This window comes from Petaurus breviceps, unplaced genomic scaffold, assembly GCF_028583685.1.
Source record: "Petaurus breviceps papuanus isolate PSGF00001 unplaced genomic scaffold, PetGlider_PUasm1.0 90977, whole genome shotgun sequence".
NCBI lineage: Eukaryota > Metazoa > Chordata > Mammalia > Diprotodontia > Petauridae > Petaurus > Petaurus breviceps.
Genome location: NW_027187391.1, coordinates 20,602,110 through 20,616,003, shown reverse-complemented (window position 1 = coordinate 20,616,003; position 13,894 = coordinate 20,602,110). Strand labels below are relative to the sequence as shown.

The 13,894-nt window shown below is 37.0% G+C and overlaps 1 protein-coding gene across 1 annotated transcript in view; it reads left to right on the top strand.

Annotated features, from left to right (window-relative positions):
- Window positions 1–13,894, top strand: part of RSPO3 (R-spondin 3) — a 117,903-nt gene that overhangs the window by 45,593 nt on the left and 58,416 nt on the right. The window contains exon 3 of the mRNA XM_069077446.1: window positions 2,584–2,730. Coding sequence (XP_068933547.1) covers window positions 2,584–2,730 — 147 coding nt within the window. The remainder of the gene's footprint in view (window positions 1–2,583; window positions 2,731–13,894) is intronic.

Below are 13,894 nucleotides of genomic sequence, written 5' to 3'. Positions count from 1 at the left end.
GTGTCATTAGAGGGACTTAAACCTAAACCATCCCAATTCTAATTCAGTTATTTTCTGCTATTTGACATTGCTTCCTATTTATATCCAGAATCCATCTTTTTCTTCTAAATATAAAACTGTCATCACCTAAAATAACAAAATTTATAAGGAAATAAACTATAGAGGAATGATATAGATCCCTTGAAATACTGAGGTAACTGGACATGGTTTTTTACCATGAAATGTTTTGTTCCCTTTGAAAGCAAAAAAGAAATTGCAAAGGAATGTTAAAAATGAATTAACTTTCCACAAATATGAAATAAATTACATTCCTTTTTTTATTTTCAGCTTCAAAACAAAATAGATTTATTTCATGTTTGGTTTAGTTTAATTCCTATAATGACAAATTGGGATACTTAGGGAGGAAGACTTTGGAGAGGGGTAGTGTTTACAAGTGTGTATTTTCAGCTCTCCATTTGATAAGTATATGAAATACATATATAGCTCAGCAACTTTCCTTTTTTATTCAGCCATAAATTTCTCAGGAAAGGTGCATGCTGAACTTGAGCTCTTTTGAGTTCTAAAGATAAAAATATATGCACGCATTTATGTCTATTGGCATCTTCACAAAAATGTGGCTGAGTTTTTTGTTAACATAAGCACAATGAAACAAGCACTAAGATTTATGTATGTTGAAATGCATTAATTTGTGATGTTGGGAAAATGGCTTATTCTGTACTTGTTCTTATTCTTATGAAAGATAAAAATCCCAATATGTTCATTTCATCCAAATAAATAGAATTATAGGTTAATAGATTAAAAACATGAAATATTGAGATCTCACTATAACACTGCTAAAAACAAATGGGAATTCAAAAAAGCAGGATGCTGGAGCAGAAAGTATTGAATCTAGATTAAAGACCCAATGGGTTTTTGTTCTTGTTGTTGCTAGCTGTGTTCCCTGTGACTTGTCATTTAACTTCTTTAACACTAAGTTTGCTTATAAATAAAATATTAGTGAGTAGATAGAGGGACTTCATGAATAGAGAGCTTCCCAGAAGTCAGTCCCAAGTCTTCTTTCTGATATATATATATAACCTGGGAGACAATAAGCAACTTTCTTGACTTTTTAGCATCCCAGGTAACTCTCTAAGACTTAGAGTTATAAATAATGCTGATTTATATCCATGGAGATAGTTTCCCCACTTAGAGGTCCCTACAATGATGAAATCATAGGTTTAGACCAAAATAAATAAGCAGAAAAAAAAGAATAAAAGTGGCACTCCCCAGCTCACAATATTGTTGTGTGAATCATGATGAAAAGAAAGCTATTGTTATTGTTTGGTTCTAAACCCCATAACACTTGTTTTACGTGCTAAAGGGAACCTTACTGTGTCATTCTTACATAGGAGGCATTCCTGTGCCACAGAGCTCAAGAATACCATCATATCGGGGTGGCCAGGTAGCACAGCAAGTAAGAGCACTGGCTCCAGTGTCAGGATGACCTGGAGATCAAATCCTGGGCTCAGACACTTAGCACCCACCCAGAAACACCTGGCCATGTAACCTTGAGCAAGTTACTTAACCCCAATTGCTTAGCGGTGGCCAGGTGGCTCGGCAAGTAAGAGCACCAGCTCCAGTGTCGGGATGACCTGGAGATCGAATCCCGGGCTCAGACACTCAGCACCACACCCAGAAATGACTGGCCGTGTAACCATGAGCAAGTTACTTAACCCCAATTGCTTAAAATATATATACTATCATATCAAGGTTCCCATATTCCTTTAAAAATTATTGATAGCTTTTATTTTTATCACCTTCATTTCTGAATATATTCATTTCCCATTTCTTTCCCAGCAAATTATCTCCTTTAGCAAAGAGTAAAAAAGAAAGAAAAAAAGAAAAGCAGTTCCACAAAACTAACCAACATATTAACCTAGTCTAACAATTCTTTAAATCTCACCATCCTATTAGCAAAGAAAGAAGGGAGGTACATTATCTCATCTCTTCTTCATCTCTCATTTATTTCTACTTAATTCTATGTGGTTATAGTGTAACAGTATAAAAGTGTGCTGGATTTTAAAGACAGAGTGTCTGGGTATGAGTTCCAGCTCTGCCATTTGCTACTGTTTGCCTTCATTTAACTCTTTGGTCCTCAGTTTGTGTAACAGTAAAATTAAGAGTTTGTACTAAATGGCCTATAATTTCACTTCCAGCTCTAAATCTATGAGCCTCTGTTAGGATATTTTAACCAACTTCTTAAAATAAATCACAGACAGCCATGTCTCCTGATTTCTCTGCCAATTAAACAACCATATCTAAAAATCTTCTCTTCCTTACTCACCTCCAGAGAAAAAGGATATTTAATGAAACCAGTAAATTTGATGTTTGGGACTGCCTTGGAGACAGAAATGTATGAACTGTGTGACCAATCTGCTTGATCATATAGAAATCAATTGTTAATTCTGGTTGAAATCATTTAGATCACAAAATACTTGGCTTAGTATTTACATATAGCTTCAGCTCCTACAATGCAAATTGAACTAATAATAATCCAGTGAGGATAATTAAAACCTAATACAGTTTTTTTCTCTTCTATTTCAGAATGCAAAGCTGACTGTGATACCTGCTTCAATAAAAATTTCTGCACAAAGTGTAAAAATGGATTTTACTTACACCTTGGAAAGTGCCTTGACACCTGCCCTGAAGGGTTGGAAGCCAACAATCACACCATGGAGTGCGCCAGTATTGGTGAGGAGGATCTCTGAGCCCATTCTTAGTAATTATTAAGCAACCCATTAGACCAAAGGCTCTATCAGGACTTCAAGTCTTAGTAATAAACAAAGTGAATGGATGGATGGATGGATGGATGGATGAATAGATAGAAACCCTGGTGAAACTCCATTGATGCTCTTTCCATCCTCTTTTATGGACAAAATTTATTTCCACATTTCAAACCCAGAGTATGTTGGGATGTGATGTAACATTGAGGGGATCTGTAACGTATATCTAGGGGGTCAGTTTATATGTGTTTGTATACTTTAAATGGTAACATCATGTTGCACTCCTTTTTGTGATGCTTACTTATGAGATACATTTTATTTGGATTATCCTGGATATTCTTTTTTTTCTTTTTATACATTTCAAACAGATCTGCCATGGTATAGTGTCAAAGGACCAAAATAACCCTAAATCTAATCCCATCTCAGGACCAAAGCTGTTCTGTGATCTAGCTGTTGGTTATGTCTTGGGGCTAAGAAAGGTATGAATTCTGTATTGGGCCAAGCAGTGGCCAGGACCAACCAAGGAGAATAATCAAGATTATTTAAGATAAATGCCCCAGGGAGATCAGTCAGAGGCCATGAATCTAGAACTGATATAGTTCATAATGTTATGATTCTGCCCTCAAATTGCTTTGCTGAAACCTCTAAGTTACACAGGTTGTTGACTAAAAGAAGGGAGGTTTGGGGATTTACTCACTTTGACAGAATCAGACAGTTCCAGTGTCTGATTAATTACAGGCTGAGATTCCCAGAGGGAGGGTCCCCAGACAAGCTGTTTGTCTAAATAAGGGATTGCTGTCAGGCCCTATTTTTTTCCTCCTTTAAACGATGTGCAGCTACTACTGCCACAAGTTTGGTGAACACTTGTGGAGCAGATGGTGACCCAAATGGGAGAAGGGCATATTAAATCTCAAGATCCCCTGGGCAAAACCTCTAAGAACCTTTGATGCTGAGATTTTATTGACATGTGCATATAAGCATCATCCCAATCTAGTCCATGATAGTCTCCAGGACTCTGCACTGAGTTCCACATACTGCTGATTCATTCTACTTTCAAATGCTGGAGGTAATAGAAATAATGCACCTTTTTAACTATTTCAAGTTTGCTAAGGATCTTTCATTTCAAAATATCTGGAGTAGGATAAAATAGATGAAATGTTTGAGATAAGCTAACAGTCTTCTGGAAAACAAGAATCTCAAAACCACATATGTTTCATTATGGTTAAAAGCAGCTTTCATCTCTTTCTCTCTAGAAAAAAAAAGATACAAAAAGAACTAGAAATTGGGGAAAGGTACACTGGAAAATAAGTGTTTTTCTTCATAGGTTCTAGAGGATTAGAGATGACAATTTCCAACAAGTGGTAAAGCTAGCAAAGTTTGCCTCAAAATGCCTTAGTTTAATTTTTTTTCTATTTTTTTTTAATTTTCTGTACCTGGAAAGGGGAGACCTTTTGGAGAGTTCCTTAGTTGGAGAAGGTCCATTCCTTGAAAAAAAGCTCTGCTCTCTCAGTTTTCTGTTAACATTGACCATCTTCCCCAAACGGTGAACCTTTCTCTTCTTTCTTTGACTTTTTGCCCTGAATATTAAACAACAATCATAAATCAGTAAAAAAAAAAATACTTTCATTCCAAGAGGGACTATTTTATCTCTGGTTTACATGGTAGGACTGGTCCTCAGATCAATGATTTGATGCTGTTTGGTAGATATTAAAGATACTGTGATCTTTTAAAAATAAGGAAGTGAACTAAAGTCTATCTGCCAAATCTGACCCATTTAATGGAAGCTAATTTTCCATGGCCAGGTACAAACTCTGACCACAGCAGAGGCAGCAGAATTGAAACATGTCTTAGTCAGCCCTGGGCCCCATTTCACAACATTTACTTCTGAACTGGTTCTTATGCCAATTTGATTGACTCAGAAGAGGGGAACCCAGTTGACTGAGTCTCAGTTGGAACTTAGACCTAGACCTTATCTATTGTCCCATAGTCAGAAATAGACTACAAGTGAAATATGTCCTAAACTGAAGTTTGGATATTGTCACCTGTCTGATATTATCTGATACAAGACCTTTCTTTATGGAGTAAAGTCAGGTAACATAATTCAGATGGATAGCTCTAGGTAGAGATGAAAAACTATGCCAAAATCACTTATTCCCCTAATTTTTTACACAATATATATAAGTCCTGGAAAAGCACAAACAACACACAAACACCAATATCCATTAATATCTTTCCTTGTAAACAAGAAAAGGAAGAGGTGTTAGAAGTTTGTTGAAAAGTGCCACAGATGCATTATTTCTGCATCTCCACTTCCCTTCTTTACTCTGCTCACCACCACATCCTGATAAGGTAGCTAGGTGGCACAATGAATAAAACATTGGTATTGGAGTCAAGAGGACCTGAATTCAATTCCTGCCTCAGATACTTACTAGTTGCATGACCATGGACAAATCATTTAGTAAGCCTCAATTTTTTCATCTGCAAAATGGAGATAGTAATAGCACCTACTTTATAACATTGCTGTGAGGATCAAATGAGTTAACTTGGTACAGAGGTTGGTATGATCTGATCAATATGGTACAGTGGTCAGTAAGAAGACCCTGTTGTTATTCTCTGAGAAAAGAGAAAAAAAGGAAAGTGTATCCCAGGGGGTTCAGACCCTACCATTTCAGGGAAGAAGCAAATAACATTTCAATGATTCTAGAACTTTTATTTGCTTTGTCTCTAGAAATCTTCCCATTATTCAATGCTTTGTAAACTTTTAAGTGCCATATAAATGTTAGCTGTTAGCTAGGTACTAATCACATACCCATTTCCTTTCTCTGCCTTGTCTCTCCTTTGGTTTCCACTCTAGGAGAGATGTTCAGGTTACCAGTTTCCACTCAATTTATCTCTTTCCTTCAGTCCCAGCACCATGGGATCATCCTAAGAAAACTTTCCAGGCATTGTACAAGGTGCTGTCTTGCATCCTCTTCATACTATACTGATGGACATGGCTATTGCTGCATTGTTCACATTGCCCCTATCTCATCAGACATATCAACTCAACCATGAACTTCTTTTGAATCCATTGAGATGGAGAGTATGTATTCTTCCTTTCCCTTCTCAATCTAAACTAGCACCCTCTGGAATTTAAGAAAAATGTTAAACAAACTAGAAGGGTTTATTTTTAAACCATGCCATTCTTACAATTCAATTAAGAAATCCTTTGTACAACAACTTTCTTTTCTATATATAGTTATTTTTTTAAATGCTTTATTAGCTTCTGATTTACATCATTCGTTTCCTCCAGATTTTGAGTTACAAATTTTCTCCCCGTTTTTCCCCCACCCATCCCCCCAAAACAGCAGTCCCACAGGATATCCCCACCTCCAATCTGCTCTCTCCCATATTTTCTCCCATACCCGTTTCGACTTTTCCAGTGGATCTCTATGCCTCAGTGCCTGTATATCTTATTTCTTAATTACATGTAAGATGGTATTAATAATAGTATATATATATATATATATACACACACACATATATATATATATTTGAATATTTGATTTTAAAACTTTCAATTCCAGATTCATTCCCTTCCCCCCCTGCCACCCACCCCCACTGCAGAGACAAGCAGTTCAGTATAGGTTGTACATGTGTGGCTAATGCAAAACAATAACATAGTAGATATATTGTAAAAGACTGACTATATTTCCCTCTCTTCTATCCCACCTCCCACTTGTTCTATTCTCTACTTTGATCCTGTCCCTTTTCAAAAGTGGGTGCTTCCAACTTCCCTCTCCCCCAGCCTGCTCTCCCTTCCATCATCCCCCCTCTCATCCCCTTCCCCCCCATTCTACTGGAGGGTGAGATCCCTTATTTAGTGTGTATTTCCCTCCCTCCTCAAGCCAGATTCAATAGGAATAAGGTTGACCCATTCCCTTTTGCCTTCCTATTCTTCCCCTCCATTGTAACCATTTTCCCTTGCCTCTTCTGTATGAGATAGTTTGCCCCAATCTGTCTCTCCCCATCTCCTCTCATTATATTTCTCTCACCTCTTAATTTCACCTTTTAAGTATCATCCCTTCCTGTTAAATTGGTCCCGTGCCCTCTATCTATGTATACCTGTAAACATATATACACACATTCACCCACATACCCTCATATAAAGACATATATAATCCCTTCAACTACTGAGAAAAGTTTCATAAGTTACAATTATTGTTTTTCCATGTAGGAATGTTAATAGTTCAACTTTGATAAGTTCCTTATGATTTCTTTTCCCTGTTTACCTTCTCATGCTTCTCTTGCTTCTTGTATCTGAATGTCAAATTTTCTATTCAACTCTGGTTTTTTTCAGCAAGAACGCTTGAAAGTCCTGTATTCCACTGAATGACATATTTTCCCCTGAAACATAATACTCAGTTTTGCTGGGTAGGTGACTCTTGGTTTTAATCCCAGCTCCCTTGACCTCTGGAATATCACATTCCAAGCCTTTCGATCCCTCAGTGTAGAAGCTGCCAGATCCTGGGTTATTCTGATTGTGTTTCCACAATATTCAAATTGTTTCTTCCTGGCTGCTTGTAATATTCTCTCCTTAATCTGGGAATTCTGGAACCTGGCTATAATATTCCTAGGAGTTTTCTTTTTGGGATCTTTTTCAGGAGGTGATCAGTGGATTCTTTCAACCTCTATTTTGCCCTCTGGTACTAAAACATCAGGGCAGTTTTCTTTGAGAACTTCCTGGAGGATGCTTTCTATGTTCTTACTTTGGTCATGGCTTTCAGGTAGTCCAATAATTTTTAAATGATCTCTCCTGGATCTATTTTCCAGGTCAGTGTTTTTTCCCATGAGATATTTCACATTGCCTTCTATTCTTTCATTTGTTTGGATCTGTTTAACAGCATCTTGATTTCTCATAAAGTCATTAGCTTCCATTTGCTCCAATCTAATTCTGAAGCAATGATTCTCCTCAGTGAGCTTTTGAGATTCTTTTTCCATCTGGCAAATTCAACTTTTTAAGGCATTCTTCTCCTCATTGCCTTTTTGAGCCTCCTTTGCCATTTGAGACAGTCTGTTTTTTAACGTATTATTTTCTTCAGTCAGGCTGTTGACTCTCATTTCATAATTTTCTTGCATTGTTCTCATTTCTCTTCCCAATTTTTCCTCCACTTCTCTTATCTGCTTCTTAAGGTCCTCTATGGCCTGTAACCAGCTTGTATTTTCCTTTGAAGCTTTTGGTGCAGGAGTTCTGACTTCACTGTTTTCCTCCTGTTCCATGCCTTGCTCCTTCTTGTCCCCAAAATAGGAGTGTAATGCTGGAATCTTCTGTCTGCTTTGTTTCCTTTGCCTGCTCATTTTGCCACTCAATCCAGATCCAAGCAGGTTAAAGCAAGAGCGATTACCTCTCAGACTGGTGCTTGGTCCCCCTACATTCTGCAGGCCAGGAGCTGAAGCCACCGCCTGGCACTGGCAGGCTGTGCTGGCATCTCAGTGGTTTCTCGCCCCAGGGGTAAAAGGCATGCACTCCCACTTACTGGATCCCAAAATCCAGACTGCACTGGCCTCTCACCTTGTCCTTCGCATCTATGTATTGATAAATCTGGAAATGGCCACAGCTGCTGCTGATCAGGAGTCCCTCTGGCTGGCGGCTGGTCAGGCCTGCCCTGGGGCTGAAGGCTCGGCGTGGGGCTGGGCTGGGCTCCCAGAGCACTGTGCTGGCCGATTCTTGCCGGCCTGCCAGGCTATCCTCAGCGGGAGGTTAGCTTCTCTGTGTCATTTTGTGGGTTCTGCAGCCCCAAAGTTTGTTTAGAGTCCCCTTTTTACATGAATTGGGGAGGGTGTAAGCCAGAGCCGCAGGAAGGTCATGCTTCTACTCCACCATCTTGGCTCTGCCCCCAAAGTCTCTACAATAACTTTCTTTTTCAGTATTCAGCCTCTGCTTGAACTCAGTGACAAGAAACTCATTACTTTATGAGGTAGTCAGTCAGGCAGTCAATAAACATATATTAAATAGCTGCTATGAGCTAGGTACTGTGCTAAATGCTTGGGATGCAAAGAAAGACAAAAAGATATTTTCTTCTCTCAAGGACCTCACAGTCTAATGGAGGAGATACCCTGCAAACAACTGTGTTCAAACAAGCTACATAAAGGAGAAATTGGAAATAATCAACATAGGGAAGGCACTAGAATTAAGGAGGTAGTCCAATTTATTGGTGGACACACCTAATTGTTAGAAAAGTATTTTTATGTTGTGCTATCTACCCATAGCTTCCACCCATCAATTCTTCCAGAGTCCCATAAAACAAATCTACTCCCACTTATACATGATAGCCATTTGATTATCTTAATTGCCATGATCACATCCTCCCTCTAAGTCTTCTCTTTTCCAGGCTCTTCTGTTGTTCCCTTTCAGGTTTGTCTAGTTTGTCAATATATTTCTCAAATTCTCATTCCTAGAATGAAATATGTTATTCTAAATGTCCTCTGACCAGTACAGAGTACAATGGGACTCTTATCGGACTTGGGCACCATATAGTTATTAAAATAGTACTAAATCACCTACTTTCTAAAAGCAATGATATCACAATATTGATTCATATAGAGTAGCTAAATGGCCCAATGCTGTACTTAAAGTCAGAAAGACTTAAGTTCAAATCTTGCCTCAGACACTAACTGACTATGTGACTCTGGATAAGTCACTTAATCTCTCTGTCTCTGTTTCCTCATCTACAAAATGGGGATAATAATAGCACCTACATGGGGTGGCTAGGTGGCACAGTGAATAGAGCACCATCCCTGTAGTCAGGAGGACCTGAGTTCAAATCAGATCTCAGACACAACACAAAAACTAGCCATGCGACCTTAGGCAAGTCACTTAACCCCAATTGCCCTACCTTACCCCCTCCAAAAACAAAAAAAAACAACACCTACCTTCAGGATTGTTTCAAGGACAAAAGAAGATGGTAGATGCCTTGAAGCAATATGTGAATACTAGTTATTATGATAATTATTGAGCTTCTGGTCAACTACAACACCATGAACTGCTCTCAAGTCATATTTCCCTGTAGTTGATTGTTTTATTTTAAAACCTAAATCCTGGATTTCATGTTTATCATAGTTTAATTTTATTCTCTTTGGACTTATCTTAGAGTATCAATATCTTTTAAAATCTTGATTCTGTTGTCTAATATGTTAACTCTACCTTCCAACTTCATGCCATCTGAAAATTTGTTAAGCATGTCATATATATCACTTAACCTTTGTCTGTCTCAGTTTCTTCATCTATAAAATGAGAATAAAATAATAATACCTATATCCCAGGGTTGCCAAAGGACAAATGAGATTATGTATATAAGGCTCTTCTGAGGCTTTCAAATCACTATATAAATATTATTCATTATTATTATTATTATTATCCATCTAAGTCAATGATGAAAGTGTTAAACAACATAGGACCAAGTAAAGACCTCTGAATATGTCACTAAAGATTTTCTTTCAAATTACTATTCATTCCTTAAACAACACTCTTGGAATCCAGTCCCTATTCATGTAGGTTGTTGCCAAGATATCTATGGCAAAGTCCTGAGCTGTTACTATAATAAACCTATTGAGAGAAATGAAGTAGATTTGCAATCATTTATTCTAGTCTTAGTGAGTTCAAGTTGAGTCAGTGATCAATATTTTACCAATTTTCACCAACTATTTGTTTAATTATAAGGAAGTCACAGCCTCAAATCCCACCCTGAGCAAGTCACATATCTTTCTGGAGCCTTTTCTTCATCTATAAAATGGGAGTAATAATAGATTAATTGGATTACATATAGAATGTTTTGCAAGCCTTAGAGTGCTATGTAAATATAAGCTATTATCATCATCATCTTCAACATTACATTATCTCAATCTTCTCATTTTGTTCAACTGAATTCATATAGAAATGGAATAAGCTGTTCTGCCATAAGCTGTTTCTCAAAATGAATCTTTTTCCTCTTTTTGAAAGATTGAATAATGTTTAGTCCTTTTCTTTCTTCTGGCACCCTTCCCATTTTCTATGATTTCTCAGAGGTTTCTGACAGTGGTTCTACAATCACTTCTGCAAGTTCCTTCAGTACCCTGGGATTTTATTTGTACAGTTCTGGAAACATGAGCTCATTTAAAATGGCCATGTGCTCATACTATCTTCTCTCCTATTTGGGAATTCAACTCACTCTTGACAATATGAAGATTATTTCTGGCAGAGCAAAAGAAACAGACTAGGAGCTGAAGAGTTCTGTTCTCTCTGTCATCTTACCCAAACAACTGACCTTTCTCTTCCTTATTTTATTCCTCACTCAAAATATTAAGTAACAACGACACAAACCCTTTCAATATTTCAGTTCATTGTAGTCTTTGTCTTTTCTTGACATTACTCTAATGGGTTTGTGCCACTGTTGTATATTTATCATGGCCTCCTTCAATCTTTTCTATGTATATCTAAAATGTGAGCTCCTAAGATATGTCTTCCTCTGTAAACAGATGATTCCCCATTCTCTTGATAACTAAGAGTATTCAATATTGCATAGTCATAATTTCATTTATTGGATTTTACCATTTCTCCTGAGTTGTATTTCTTTTGGCTTCTCTGAAGATAGTGTTGGAGTTATTTTAAGTTTATTTTTGTGAGTAATCTTTTCATTAAGTATAGGATATATTCAGACTATGTCCTGTATCTCCTTCTTTCATAAAACAAATTCTTGGATGATATTTTTCACATCCTTTGGGGGTTCCCATTTTTCCTACATCACTAACCAATTATTACTTGTTGGTCAGAACTGAGTCCACTTAATTTGACACAAAATTAGTTTGACTTCATTCCATCTTAAATCAGGAGTACATTTTTCTTTCGGCATTGTTGCTCGTAGATATTATTAGAAGATTTTGGAGAATGTTGCTTATCTACTAAAGATTACATGCATCAGGCAGTATAAGATATGGAGTAGAATATGGGGTCATGACCCACAGTGTAAGAAGTGTTGAAGGGGTTCTCAGTGGAAAAAGTTTAAGAAGCCCTGGAATAGAGTACTAAATTGTCAGGAAGTCACAGGTTCAAATCTCACCCTGAGCAAGTCATATATCTTTCCGGAATTTTTTCTCCATCTATAAAATGGGAGTAATAATAGATTAAATGGATTATATATAGAATGTTTTGCAAGTCTTAGAGTGCTATGTAAATATAAGCTATTATCATCATCATCTTCAACATTACATTATCTCAATCTTCTCATTTTATTCAACTGAATTCAGATAAAAATGGGGATGAGCTGTTCTGCCATTAACACAATAACTAGCACATAGTACATTTTCAACAGATACTTGCTGATGGAATGATTAATTTCTTTATATTTAATGTTCCATGGGCCACTGTGCAGGTGGAAAAAATTCATGATTTTTGTATTTGTCATCATAATTATCATCATCATCATCATCAATCAATCGATAGACATTTATTAAATACCTACCACATGCCAGGGACTGTACTAAGTATTGAGGATACAAAAAGAGACAAAAGATGGTACCTAACCTCAAGGAACTTACACTATTATGGAGATGGAAAATGGATCCTTAATCAGAAAGAGGAAATTGTGTAATTTTTCCAGTGGGTAGGAATCACTGGGCTTTAAACCTAGAAGTGACCTTGATAGTAATCTTGTCCAACCTCCTATTTCATAGATAAAGAAACTGAGGCCTATTAAGGTGAAGTGACACAATTTGATAGATAGGAGGAAGAAGATGAGGAGGAGAAAGTAAAAGTTGAAGGAGCTGAATGCATCTCCAATGGTCTTGAGAGATTACATTTACTTCACTGTCCACTTCCATTTACTCCTTTGATGCATTTAGATGTCTGAAAAGTGACTGCAAAAAAAAGCACATGAAAAATGTATCATGCATCGGATTTAAATGACTAGGAACTTTTAAGAGCCAGTCTTCTTGAGGTCATGAGGAATGGTATTCTCCTCAGCAGTAAGGATTTATTAGGACAAGAGGCAATGAGAGAGGTTACTGGCAAAGCCTCATGGTGGGAGGAAAAGTTGATACAATCAGAAAGAGTTAATATCCTGGGTTTTCCCAGGTGTTGTAAGTTAAAGTTTTTTATGACTAGGTATAGAAAAAAAATGTCTTCTTCCAGATGTTCCTCTTCATTAATAGGACACAAATCTCCTTCTGTTAAGAGCTGAAATGGGATATAACTGAGAAGAAGCAACTGATGTTTTACAAAGGGACAAGATAGATTCTCAATAGAACCTTTTAGGAGTTCATCCTAGAGATGATGCAGATTCATTTCAGTGACTGCTGCTCAAGCACCCAACAGGTGCTTAGTGGCTTGCTTAACTGAAGCTGGCCCCAGGAGGAGAAAACCTGCCATGAAAGCATGGATATGACAGAGAGACAGACCTACAGGAAGGGAGGGAGAGGGAGACAGAGAGGAGTCATAATGACCTAGGCTCACATCTTATTTCTGACACATATTTATTGGAACCCTGGTCAAGTTAAAGTCTCCGTGTCTCAGGCAGATTTTTGAAAGCTATAAGTTTCTGAGAAGGTACTGGCTGATCTACATTAGAGAGGGAGTTTCATCAGGAAGCTTTCTATGCCAATGAAATCACAAGTCTGGTTAGATAGATAAATAGAGATATACACATGTATGTGTGTTGTATTGTGTATATATATATATATATATATATATAGTGTATATCTGTATTGTGTTTATATGTATATGTGCATTGTACATGTGTAAATCCATACTGCATTGTATGCATATATTTCTAAATGTATTTATACACATATGTACATGTGTGTGTCTGCTAAAGTATATATCTTTATGTACATATGTATTCATATGCTTGTATATGCATGTATATATTTATTAATTCCTTAATTGTTTATTTAATCAGACAATGATATAGGAAATGAAACTCCCTCTGTGTGGTCAGCCAGCACTTTCACTGCAACTTATAGTCTTTAATATACATCTACATCTACACGTGCATATATACACATACATATATATGCCATTCTTTTCTTATTTTTCTTCCTCCATCCTGTACCTACAGCTGCAATACAGGTATGTATGTATATATACATACATATATAAACATATATGCCATCTTCTTCTT